A 14,079-nucleotide genomic window follows, 5' to 3' on the forward strand; every position below is an offset into this window, starting at 1 on the left:
CGCTGTCAGGCAGTCCAAGCAATGGCCTAACGTCACTATCTACTATGTAGAATAGCAAAGGTGCACACATATATTCGATGGTGGTGGTGCCCACAGTCTTGATAATATGACTCCCATATGCCACTAAGTTTACAGTGTCTGTGTGATCTATTGTTGCTTGCGGGCTGGTTTTGTGCAGCAGAATCTTGGACATCACGTTGCATTTGGCACCAGTGTCAATGTTAATCTTCAATGTATTGCCACTCTTTTTATCACATAAGTTAGTGAAAATCTCTCCTTGGTTTGCAATTAGATCGACACTTTCACAATATATTGTCTCAACGGTATGCGTTGTTGACTCTGGGCCTGATTCAGAGCCGAACGGTCTGACCAGAGCGCTCGCTCTGAATCAGGGCCCTCCTCCATGAAAATGGAGTGTCCTCCTGGACGCTCGCATAGCTGTGGGTGACCGTCAGGTGAGCGTCCTGCGCTCGCGAGCGGGTCTGAATGACCCCCTCTGTGCCCACGTGGTTGACTTTATGCATCTGTCCGTCTACCTGTGTTACTTGTGGTTCACTGTGTGTCACGGTTTGTCTGGATCTGCAACACTTTGCAAAGTGGTTAAGCTTATTGCAGCGGTTGCAGCATTTGTTAAAGGCAGGACACATCACAGATGTAGCATGGCCTGTATTGCGTTTGTGTGCACTGTACACTGCATATTTCAGCCTCCCTCCTTAACTCTTTTGTGCCCTGTTCTGATTGCTCATGCAGCATGCAGATGTGAATGGCGGAATTTAAGGTTAGATCCTTTTCTTGTTGTAAGTCTGCACGTACTACGTCACTACGGGTACCACATACGATACGGTCTCTGATCAGCTCATCAGTTATTGCTTGATTGCCAATAGTTTCAGGGTGGACACGTATGACTGTATATTTTCCCCAGTTTTCTGGTTTGTGGAGTTGAATTTGTGTCTGCCCATTATGACATTTTGTACAGGCATACAAATCTCATCAAACTTTGCAATTAACCACTTAACTGATGTTGTTGGTTTTGATGCGAACGCAGCCAGCTGTACTTCAGCTGACATGTGTCCGCTCCCCCTGGCTGTGTTTCTGAAGAGCAAATTTGTTCTATACATGTGCAGAACGGATCTTTTCTGACTATCCGGACTTTCCTGCGGACCAGGCAATATCTGACCGGTATTGCTGGAAAAATCGTCAGTTAAGTGGTTAATACATCTGGGTCTTCTTTGTTTTCCCCTTCTGCATATGTGAATGTGTGTCTGCTTTAGTGACTGCCTCTGCACCAGCCAGATTAAGCAATGTGTATGCTTGTACCTGCTTTGATTTTTCGGACAGTCCAGCAATGCGGTACACAGCCCATTCTCTCCTGAACTGCACCCATCTGTCAGCGATAGTTTCATCAAACACAAGGGGGTAGATGCGGCGCAGTCCTTGAGCCATGGTATCCCGCTTCTGTCACCATGTAGATGTGTTATATATCAGATAAGACTCATGGACTCAGGAGTGCAGCATAACCATTTACTTACAATAACATCAGTAACTGAACTGAGCACAAACAGGAACTCCCTCCCAGCATGCATAGCCCCAAGGAACGGCTCATCCTGCTGGGTCCTAGCAGGATACATATCTACACCTACCGGAACCATCTCATGCGTCCGGTAAGTCAACGCCCGGGGACAGCCAATACATTTTCAGTACACTTCTGTGTGCGTGCATCTGAAATGGCAACTGCGATTCTGCATCTGCAATGGTAACTGGACACAATCGGGACACATACGTGGTGAGACTTAGATGCACAGTAAAAAAAAGGGAGGTTGGGCTTGGTAAAAAATAAACCGTAACAGATGATGACTTGCTCCTTGCAGAGCCCTGAAGCATATGAGAAATAAGAAGTGTCATAGCACTTCTGTTTATACAGGTGGTTTCAGTTTTGCCAGCTTAATGGGATCCTCAGATATGTTAAACCCTTTCTATGCTGTGGAACATACACAGCAAATCCTAGTGGACTGTCTCCTTTTATACTACTCTTGCCCCAGAATTACCTTTTGTTTCTCTTTAAATCTTTTAAGTCTTGATGGGAGATTTAACTAAATGTAATAGGTAAACTTAGGTTACTGTATGGATATAATGCAAATTAAAAAAATATGTAGTTTGTAGGATCTGTATCTGTTGCCCACAGATGACTGTATTCAAACTGTATTCTCTGAGGCTGATATTCGGTATTAGTCCACGTACTATAAGTGAGTTCATCATGCCTATTAGCCAGCGAGAGGCTTACACGTGTGTTGTGCAATATGTACCAAATTGAAAGATCCAGGAGGTGCTATGGTAAACTGCTTTTGGGTAATCACCATTGAATACATTATTAGTCTAAGAAATAACTCAGGGCCTGATTCAGAGTAGTACGGTACTGCGCAGCCACAGGAAAGCAGCTCTGTAATACTGTACAACTAATATGCTAATGCTCCAGGAGGTGTCTGGTGTAAATAGAGGCCTCCTGAGTGCATTGTAGGTTTCTGAGTGCTGCGTCCTAAAACGCAGCATAGGATCATCTGTGAGACCATCTGCAGGCTGAGTAACCCTGAGGGTACTCAGATTGGCCCTCATAGCTCCGTAGCCAAGTCCATGTCAATGTCTAGAGAAACTGTCAATAAATGTATGGAAGGTCTTTACCCAGCAGCTCCCTGTGACTTAAGCAACCTTGTTCTCAAAAGGAAAATAAAGAGATTATAAAAATACATTATATACTTATATATAACAAGTCAGACATGTGCCATGGGAGCATGAGAAGGGAGAGTGCGGCTGAGGTGCAGGGGACAAAAAAAGAAGTGACCCATTGACCTGTCAATGGCTACGCCCTATATCCTAGATAAGTAGCAATATAAGCATATTTGCTGACTTCTGGCAACCCTCTCCGGGAGCGGGCTGCCAGGTTGGTGCAGCAGGGGATGTGGGGCGGCTTAAGTGGGCGGTGCGGGGGCATGCTAGCGTTGTCGTGCCATTGTGGCCCCGCCCTCTGTTTTACAATGCCGATATTACCACCATTGTAAAGTAGGGGACGGGGCTGCAATGACCTAATTCAGCGCGAACCGAGTTATCGCTATGTGGGTGCAGGGGAGGACACGTGGGGCTGCGGTTGCCATTCCGGGAGACTTGTCTACTCCTGCGGGGGGGCGGGAGCGGCACCTGATTTTCGAGAGGCTCCCAGCCATCCCTGGAGCTTAGGCAAGTATGAATTAGTGTTTTTATCACATTGGCATGTAATGACAGTTAGTTGAACTCTGACTGTCAATGATGTCACTTCCAGAGAGTTTCAGCATAACACAGTACAGTCTCCAAACACTTGTTACTTCCCATACTTACTAATCACACATCATGATGTAAACACAAACAGTCCTGAAACTCAACCAATGACAACAAAACAACATTAAGGAGTCAATCCTATTAGCTGCGATGATCTTGCGGGTGCGGGTCATCACGGCAGTGGGCGTACTTCACGGCAGCCCCGATTCACTTAATATTGCTTGCACCCCGATAGGGCTTCGATTAAATTTCTGCGAATTCAGGCTCGGAACGGGACGCGAAAGGTGTGATGTCCCGGATAGTTGCCGACGTTTCAACTAGATCAGTGGGTTCGGTTCCCTGAGAACCGAACCCACCAGAACTTAGCAGATACAAGGCAGATCCGAGTCGGCTCGGGTTTTCCCACCTGACTCGGATCTCAAAACGAGGCAAAACTTCACCATCCCGCTGTCGGATTCTCGCGGGTTTTGGATCCTATAAAGGTCCAGCGATCACCGCCATTTTTCATTCGGGCTGGAGAGTGAAGAGGGAGGGAGCTGTGCTGCGCTGCTGTTGTGCATAATAGGTTGTCCTGTCCATAGGGACTGGCTGCTGTTGTCCATAGGGGCTGGCTGGCTGTTTGGTTGTCCTGTCCATAGGGGCTGGCTGGCTGTAGTCCATAGGGGCTGGCTGGCTATTTGGTTGTCCTGTCCATAGGGGCTGGCTGGCTGTAGTCCATAGGGGCTGGCTGTTGATCATAAGGGCTGGCTGGCTGTTCTGCTGTGTTGTCCAGGGGGTGCTCTGTCCATCAGGGGTGCTCTTCTCACCCCCAGTGTAAAAATAATAAAAACATGTGTGCATGTTAGCCACACCACCAGTGAAAAAATAAAAACAATTTTTTGTGTGTGCCCCTAGCAAATGCCACCCGCAGCTAACCCCCCCCCCCCGATAAGTCCAATTATTTATTTTTTAGATGGAGACAGCTGTGTCTCCATCTCAACACAAACGGCAAACGCTGCCGCGATCACAGCTACAGAGAGCTCAGTATGTCAGAGGGAGCTGGGGAGTTGCTGCGCATGCTCAGCCACAGCTGCTCCCTCTCCCTCCTCACAGTATGTGTAGCCGCATCTGCCCATCTCCTTCTCTCAGCCCCAGGTATGTGATTGTGTGTGTGTGGTGTGCCATGTACAGTGTGTGCTATGTATATCTAGGTGCAGTGCTAGGTATGTGTGTGCACTGTATGTGTGTGTGTGTGTGGTGTGCTATGTATATGTATGTGTAGTGCCAGGTATGTGTGTACAATCTGTGTGTGTGATGTGCCATGTACAGTATGTGTGTGCTATGTATGTGCAGTGCTAGGTATGTGTGCACACTGTGTGTGGTGTGCCATGTACAGTATGTGTTCTTTGTATATGTATGTGCAGTGCCAGGTATCTGTGTACAATGTGTGTGTGTGCTATGTATATGTATGTGCAGTGCCAGGTGTGTGTGTATAATGTGTGTGTGCTATGTTTATGTATGTGCAGAGCCAGGTATGTGTGTACAATGTGTGTGTGTGCTATGTATATGTACAGTCAGTTGCATAAATATTGGGACATTGACAGAATTTTCATATTTTGGCCTCTATTCACCACCACAATGGCTTTGAAATGAAGCAAACAAGATGTGCTTTAACTGCAGACTTTCAGATTTATTTTGAGGGTAATTACATCCAAATCAGGTGAACGGTGTAGGAATTACAATGGTTTCTATATGTGCCTCCCACTTTTTAAGGGGCCAAAAGTAATGGGACTATCAACTCAAAAGCTATTTCATGGACAGGTGTGGGCTATTCCCTCATTATTTCATTATCAATTAAGCAGGTAAAAGGTCTGGAGTTGATTCTAGGTGTGACATTTGCTTTTGGAATCAGTTGCTGTCGACTTTCAATATGAGATCCAAAGAGCTGTCACTATCAGTGAAGCAAGCCATCATTAGGCTGAAAAATCAACTGTTTGGAACATTCTTAAAAAGAAAGAAGGCATCAGAGAGCTCAGCAACACCAAAAAGACCCAGAAGACCACGGAAAACAACTGTGGTGGATGACAGAAGAATTATTTCCCTGGTGAAGAAAAACCCCTTCCCAACAGTTGGCCAAATCAAGAACACTCTCCAGGAGGTAGGTGTATATGTGTCAAAGTCAACAATCAAGAGAAGACTTCACAAGAGTGAATATAGAGGGTTCACCACGAGATGTAAACCATTGGTGAGCCACAAAAACAGGAAGACCAGATTAGAGTTTGCCAAACAACATCTAAAAAAGCCATTACAGTTCTGGAACAACATCCTATGGACAGATGAGACAAAGATCAACTTGTACCAGAGTGATGGGAAGAGAAGAGTATGGAGAAGGAAAGGATCTGCTCATGATTCAAAACATACCACCTCATCAGTGAAGCATGGTGGCTGCAGTGTCATGACGTGGGCATGTATGGCTGCCAATGGAACTGGTTCCCTTGTATTTATTGATGATGTGACTGCTGACAAAAGCAGCAGAATGAATTCTGAAGTGTTTCGGGCAATAGTATATGCTCATATTCAGTCAAATGCTTTAGAACTCATTGGACGGCGCTTCACAGTGCAGATGGACAATGACCCGAAGCATACTGCAAAAGCAACCAGAGAGTTTTTTAAGGCTAAAAAGTGGAATGTTATGCAATGGCCAAGTCAATCCCCTGACCTGAATCCGATTGAGCATGCATTTCACTTGATGAAGAGAAAACTGAAGGGAAAATGCCCCAAGAACAAGCAGGAACTGAAGACATTGCAGTAGAGGCCTGGCAGAGCATCACCAGGGATGAAACCCAACATCTGGTGATGTCTATGCGTTCCAGACTTCAGGCTGTAATTGCCTGCAAAGGATTTGCAGCAAAGTATTAAAAAGTGAAAGTTAGATTTAGGATTGTTTAGTTTGTCCCATTACTTTTGGCCCCTTAAAAAGTGGGAGGCACATATAGAAACCGTTGTAATTCCTACACCGTTCACCTGATTTGGATGTAATTACCCTCAAATTAAATCTGAAAGTCTGCAGTTAAAGCACATCTTGTTTGTTTCATTTCAAAGCCATTGTGGTGAATAGAGGCCAAAATATGAAAATTCTGTCAATGTCCCAATATTTATGCACCTGACTGTATGTGCAGTGCTAGGTATGTGTGTACACTATATGTGTGTGGTGTGCCATGTACAGTATGTGTGCTATGTATACAGTATGTATGTGCAGTGTTAGGTACAGTATATCTATATCTGTTTACTAACTGACAAACGGGGGCGCCAGTCCCTTACTTGCCAGGGGCGCTCGGAACCCTAGATACACCCCTGGTGGTAGCCACATTTATCAGCAACGTAGGTGCGCAGGGGTGCTGTGTTGCCTGTGTCGTTTATCAAGAGGCGGGTGCTCTCCCTCCCAAGTGCCCCCCAAAAATTAATTCAATCAATCAATCTGTTGTGTGTGCATTAGCCATGGTATCATAAAACGCCTCTGCTGAGATTTGCATAAACATTTTCAAAGGTGAAATTAGAGGATATGGTTTAAAAAATGGAATAAAGCAGCTAAAACTGATTATAGCGTCCCTACTCCCAGTCCCTACCCATGGCCCCTCTACCTGAATTTCAGCGAGTCAGAGGGGCAACTCCATGCAACCGTATTCCAGAATGCTCCTCCTGTAGCCCAGGTCAGAAGATGTGTAGGGAGTGTGGTGATGATATGGACTAAAATGGAGCTCACATCAACTAAAGTGAACAATGAATCCCCAATCTAACAGGTAGCGCAGCTGTAATTTATACACAACACAGGATGGGATGACGATATAGGCTTGGTTGATGGTACTGTGTAATCTGGGGTGATTATACATCATCCTCTTCACACAATATTAATTTGTACAAGCTGGTATCCACCATTACAGGTGCCTCTGTAATTTTTGCATGTAATTGACGGAAAAGGTCTTTCTTGTAGAATTTGTAGTTCATTTTGATGGGCATCATCTTTTCCACATTTTGGGGACGTAGTCTCAGGCCGATCACTGATAAGGTTCCCGGCTGTGCTGAAAACTCTTTCCGAGTTCACACTGGAAGGTGGGCAGCTCAAGTAAAGCAAAGGCAGTTTTGTTTTGTGTAAGGGCCTCCAAATTGCCTCTTTTTCCTGTCAGTAGTTACTTACATCTATTCATGTCTGTGTCCATTGGGAAGAAAAAGCAATGTCTTCATCCCTTCTGGGATGAAAATCCACTCCCAGCAGCAGGCATGGCGCTCAAGACACAACGTAAGACTTAAACCTTAAATCTTATATGTTGCATTTGCTACTCTGTTCTGTTTCTCCACAATATCTGCCCTGGTTAACTGGACAGTGGGAACAATGGCAGTTTGAACTGAAGGCCACTAACTATGTTTTTTTTATGTCCCTGTACAGGATTTGGAAATGCTTTTTCGGAAGGTTTGCAGTCAATTGTTTTTGGAAAGAACTCTTCCTGGTTCCCTTCTGGGATGAAAATCCACTCCTAACTGCAGAAGTAGGTGCATGATTCTCAAGAAGGGCACAATGTAAGGCCTTAAATCAGGGGTAGCCAACCTCGGTCCTCGAGAGCTGCTAAAAGTTCACATTTTCCAGATCACCTAGCAGGTGCACAGGTGTATTTATTACTCACCAACACATTTAGAAAGATCCACGGGTGGAATTAATTATTACACTTGTGATTCTGTGAGGAGACCTGGAAAACATGCACTGTTGGTAGCTCTCGAGGACCAGGGATGGCTACCCTTGCCTTAAATCATAGATCTTACTCTTGTCCACATATCTGTGCTGGTTAAGTGGCACTTTGAGGCCACTAACTAACTGTTTTTTTAATGTCCCTGTACAGGTTGGGAAATGTTCAATGTGGAAGCTTTGCAAAAGGATTATTTTACAGTCATTTGTTTTGGAAAGCAGTCTTCCTGGTCCCCTTCTGGGATAAATATCCACTCCTTGCAGCAGAAGTTGGCGCAGGATTCCCAAGAAAGACACAACGTAAGACCTTAAGGGGTACATTTAATTTACTAAAGTGAAAGTTTTTAAAAGTGAGTTTTAGAAGTGATGTTGCTTACCCATAGAAAATAATCAGATTCTAGCTATTATCTTCTAGAAAGTGATGTTAAGTAGAATCTGATTGGTTGTTATGGGCAACATCACTTCTAAAACGCACTTCTAAAAACTCTCATTTTAGTAACTTAAATTTACCACGTAATATCTTTGTGCTGGTTAAGTGGCAGTTTGGAGGCCACTAACTAACTATGTTTTTTTAATGTCCCTGTACAGGTTGGGAAATGCTTTTTCATGTGGAAAGCACTACCAGAAGTCTTCCTGGTTCCCTTCTGCGAAGAGAAAATCCCCTCCCAGAAGCAGGCATGGCGCTCAAGGATTCTTCTGGGGCAAAGACTGATGTGAATGAGTAAAATATTTTTTTGTAAATGCCTCCTCCCCTCCCCTTCTCCCTCATAAATTTACTTCAGAATAAAAAAATTTAATTCAATTTACTACCAAACCCTTCCTGTCCCTTCCTTCAACTACATACATACTCCAACTCCCTCAGGCCTCTCTTGAATAATAAAAAAATTTGTTTCCTGATGTGCCATGTTAGCAGTTGAACTGCCACGTTTTTGTGCCGCCCACTGCTGCCGCATAGCTTAGTCAGCCAGCTAACTTGGTGAAAATTTGGGGCCTAGACTGGATGAAAACAATATAGTGAGCTATGAGGTGGTCAAAATTGAGTGGAAACGAGTGGAAATAAATGTTATTGAAGTTAATAATACTGTAGGAACAAAAACAGGCCCATTTTATGTGATTTTAGCTGTTTTTATCATTTTTTAAGAAAAAATCCAAAACCAAAACACATAACACGGAGGTGAGGTTTTGGCAAAACCAATCCAGATCCAAAACCAGGGGAGATCCAGATCCAAAAACAAAACACGGGGGTCGGCGCACATCTCTAGTTTTAATGCCATTGCATCGGCAACTCGCACCCTTTGCCTGGAATAGGATTGACCCCTAACTACTAATATATAACAGTATAAAAGAAAGGAAAAATGCACACAGGGATGCACAGGCCACATACAGAATAAAAAAAAGAGATGATGCTCCAAAAAGTACAATAGGAAAGTTGAAAAGAAAAAAGGTAATGCTAAGGATAATTAATAAGTATGAAAACGAGAGAGAGATTAAGTAAGAGAAAACCCAGGCAGTGTTGACAACAACTACTGTAGTATATTTACACAAATTCACACACATTTATATAATAATTTCATAAGGTCTGCCCCATCTCCAAAATGTGTGCGCACTGTGATGGAGACTGGATGGATTTAGGAGAGGAGCCAGGAACTAGGTATGAGAGTGGGGGGCCAGACGGAGTGGAGTTTGGTGGCGGTGGTGAATGAAGCAGGGGGCTATTGTATGGCTTGGAGCGAGGGGTTTACATATGGGATGGAGCTGAGCAGGGGAAGGTGGCTGTTGGAACGGAGCGGGAGGGGGAACGGCTGATGGGATGGAGCGGGGGTGGGAGAACACCTGTCAGATCTGGGGATGGAGCCAAACAAAGCGGGGGCAGGGAGGGGGGGTTGTATGGGCAAGCTTGGTGCTTTTAGACATTTCTCAGAAGTCTGAGATGACTTTTAACATCCATAATAATGTACATTAGATGGTGTTTTGTTGCTTATTGCATACAGGTTTACCTAATGAAACCTGAAGTGATAACATCTTAACTTTCCAATTATAAGCAATGATATTACATATATATTTATACATACATATACTGTATTATTAACAGAAATGTATACTTACATTAGCATCACTTGCGTATTATTATTTTCTTTAACAACAATAATCATTACTATGGGAATCGGTATGTAACACCGCCGGATCTGAGCCCGGCGGATGAAATCCTGACTTTGAAGGCTGGCAGATGAAGATCCCGACTAGGGTAAGTACCCTAACCCCCCCTCACCCCCTAACCCTCCCTTAGTGGTGCCTAACCCTAAGCTCCCCTCTAGTGCCTAACCCTAACCTCTCCCCAGGGATGCCTAAACCTAAACCCCCTCCCACACCCTGAACCTAACCGTCCCGGGTGGGTGTCTAACCCTAACCTCCCCCTGGTGGTGCCTAACCCTAACCCCCCCTTCCCCTAGCCTAACCCTCCCAGGGGGGTTGCCTACCCCTAAGTACCCCCGGGAGTCCCTAAACCTAACCCTCCCCCCCAAGCGGCTAAGAGCTCACGACGCCCGGCTTACCTACGTTCGGTATGCTGGGCGTCGGGAATTTGGCATGGGGCTATTGGGGATGCAGTCAGGAAGCCGACAGTCTAAATGTCGACCGCCGGCTTCCCGACTGTCTAATCCCGGCAGGGGTCTAATGACAGGCGTCGAGAGCCCGACGCCTGTCATTTTACCTACGTCGGGAACCCGATGCCCGGCATACCGATTGAAGGTGCGCCGGGCCCGGACAGCTACGGGAGGGGGTGGATTAGGTTAGGGGCTCCCGGATGGTTAGGCTAGGGGAAGGGTGGGTTAGGGCTAGGCACCCCCAGGGGGAGGTTAGGGTTAGGCACCCCCCCGGGAGACTTAGGTTTAGGCTGCGGGGAAGGGGGGGTTAAGTTTAGGCACTTACAGGGGGGATTAGGGTTAGGCACTTGGGGGGGAGGTTAGTAAATAGTTAAAATACTTACCTGTCGGGATTTTCACTGCCGGTCTTCCAGCGTCGGGATTTCATACCGATCCCTGCTAATGATAAGCGTCAGTATGTTGACACCTATCTTTAGTCCCATGCTGGGCTTTCACTGTTGAAACGCCGACCGCCGGCTTCCTGACTACATCCCGTTTAATATATTTTAAAGCAATAAGTGAATACATTGGTAGTATATAATTTCATTTAGTAACATCAATAATGGTTAATATATTTTATAGATAATTCATATTAAATGCAAAAACTGACTTTGCATGAAGAAAATACTAAATCAGTACAAGGGAAAATAAAGCAGAATCAAGTATAAAAGAAGTGGGAGCCTATCAATATATTTCCTAAAATATCCCTTGTAGGTTCGGATTTGTATCAGTCTACAGCTTTAGAGAAATATACCTTATAACAAATAGTAACTGTTCAAGATGACTGAAAATGATGACACCAAAGGGTGATGTTGGGTGCATAAATAAGTTTGAATATTTAACTGTTTTATAATTCTATGTGAGTGCATGACACACACAACACATTTCACAAAAGGTCTTTGTTTCCTGTGGTCATATGGCTATTTACAGCAAAATAGTTGTGTCAGCGCTCATTTATTAGATTGTGTACTTTCCTCTTTAATTTAAAAGGGTCATAGAAATCAAGTATATGTTTCATATATCTTTTCAATACGTTTATTAGGCTCAATCTTTTTAATGAGTGATATTTATGTACTATAATATATACAAAGAATATAGTGATTGACAGATAGGCGACCAGTTTGCTATAAAGTACTAGTGCATACAATATGAGTATATAATGGTTTCCAAATGTATATATATATATATATATATATATATAAAGTGCAACAGTAGTAATAAATAAATGTATTTATTCTATAACAATAAAAAACATGGAACAAAAATGTACAAGATAAAAATAGTACAATGCTATAAAAAATGGAGGTTTGAGGAAATAAATAAATTGGTATAAAAAATTGATAAAAAATGTATGTAAAGACAATTGATGGATAAAGGAGGATACCAGCTTTTCTGAATAAAATTAGTCAAAGTTCAAGGGCTCAGAGGCTGCTACCCTCAACGCGTTTCGTCCAGAGACTTCAAGGGGACGAAAGTCGTTGGGAGTAGCAGCCTCTGAGCCCTTGAACTTTGACTCCTTTTATTCGGATAAGCTGATATCCTCCTTTATTCATCAATTGTCTTTACATACATTTAGCATTGTACTATTTTTATCTTGTACCTTTTTTTTTTCCATGTTTTTTATTGGTCTAGAATAAATATATTTATTTATTACTACTGTTGCGCTTTATATATATATATATATATATATATATATATATACACACACACATTTGGAAACCATTATATACATATTGAATGCACTACCACTTTATAGCTAACTGGTCGCTTATCTGTCAATCACTTTATTCTTTCAATTTTATGGTAATCAAACACTTTTACTCACGTTTATTGACTTAAGGCTGACGCCCACTACACTTTGGGCAAGGGTTGCTCACCGTTACTTTAGAGGATTGATTTACTTTGATACAATAGATCAATCATTGTGTACTTTGGCGCCGTATCCACATATTGTTTTATAATATATACAAATTAAAATTTGTGGCAGTTCTCATTTAACAGGTAGCTTGGAATAGTTCTCATGGGAATTCTGCACTTACTGTTGCAATAGTAATAATAAAAAGTATATCTCAAAATGAAAATGAATAGTGTTATTAGGGCCCAGGGTCAGTTTTTAAAAATGTACAAGATGGATTAAGCGGCATTAAGGGAACAGTAGACAGTGGAGAAACTTAGGTAAATTATATAGGTAAACTAGATATAGTTATATGGTTTTACTGTCACTGTATAGGGATGTTAGGTTGATTTTTAAGGTCTTAGCTTGATTTATGAACTCTGTTATACATGTATTTGCGTAAATAGAAACAGACATAAATATGTTTTTATAAGAAATCAAGGAATTAACTAGATGCGTTCGCTTGCTCGATGCGTATGCAAATATCAGAAGGCAGGCGATTGCACGGCAAGGCATTAGCACTCCCACTATGTCTTGGCGTGCAATCGCTTTCTGTATGCAGACGCCCACCAGCCAGTCTTAAGACGCCCACTTGCGCACGTCATCTCCAGGAAGTGTATGCAACCATCGGTACATTGGGTACCATCGGATGCGATCGCAGTGCTTGTGGTTGACCATACTCTGCCGCAAGCACTGCGAGCACTTCAGTGTAAAAACCAGCCAGGTGACGTCTACTATGATGCTGCCTCTTCATTATGCACGCCTCTGAAACGGCGTTGAGACGCTCAGGCTCGCCTGCATTCGCACATCCACTCCCCTGTTTTTAATGGCCAGCCCATGTCACCACCCTTAAACGGCTTCCCCTGTCACTCACTCTGTTGGGCTGTCTATGCGCATCGAGCGAACACTTCCCAATCTCTAGCACTGGTTCGCGCACTGCGATGCGTTTGCATGCACAGAATGCGAAAATCGACTGGCTACGAGTGAACACATCCTAGCGAGTGGGTCTGAATTAGGTCCTATGTACACAGGCAAATATGGAGGAAATAGGCGAATCTCTTCTCTTTCCTCCATCGCATTGTGTAGCCCTACCCCAAAGGTTTGCCTGGAGGAGAAAAGTGTATAGGCATTGCTATGCAGCATGTTGCTCTGCTGTCTTCCCACCTTAATGCAGCAAATGTATTTGTCACCTATGAGTTGGCGGATGTTAGCTCTCTCCATTTCAGACTGAACCGCATTGTATGTTACATATGGTCCTGCTTTTCTCTAAACTGAAGCACAGCAGCTCTGTATACATTAACAAACTGAGCCTAAGGTGGACACAGCAACTTCGAGTGTGTTTGAATTTGTGACTGTAGGCATGTTGCATCCTTATATGGTTTTGTTTATCTCTGAACTAAGTTTATTATGTGACTGAAACTTTGGAGTTGTTAAACAAGACGGAATGCAAGTTTTTTTAACTAATGTACTTGTGTGTGTATTGTGGTATTATATGGATTTAAGGTTTAAAGTGACACACT

General features: G+C 43.5%; 1 protein-coding gene across 2 annotated transcripts in view; it reads left to right on the plus strand.

Moving 5' to 3' along the window:
* PGM5 (phosphoglucomutase 5) overlaps positions 1-14,079 on the plus strand; it is a 202,063-nt gene that overhangs the window by 27,027 nt on the left and 160,957 nt on the right. The window contains exon 1 of one of the 2 annotated variants that reach the window (XM_088476608.1): positions 10,182-10,268. The exons of the other annotated variant lie outside the window; for it this stretch is intronic. Within the exon in view, the coding sequence (XP_088332734.1) occupies positions 10,251-10,268 (18 nt within the window). The 5' untranslated portion in view covers positions 10,182-10,250. Of the gene's footprint in view, positions 1-10,181; positions 10,269-14,079 lie in introns of those variants that run through there. 2 annotated transcript variants of the gene reach the window in all.

The sequence above is a fragment of the Taudactylus pleione genome, unplaced genomic scaffold, assembly GCF_031769625.1.
Source record: "Taudactylus pleione unplaced genomic scaffold, aTauple2 ptg000190l, whole genome shotgun sequence".
Lineage (NCBI taxonomy): Eukaryota > Metazoa > Chordata > Amphibia > Anura > Myobatrachidae > Taudactylus > Taudactylus pleione.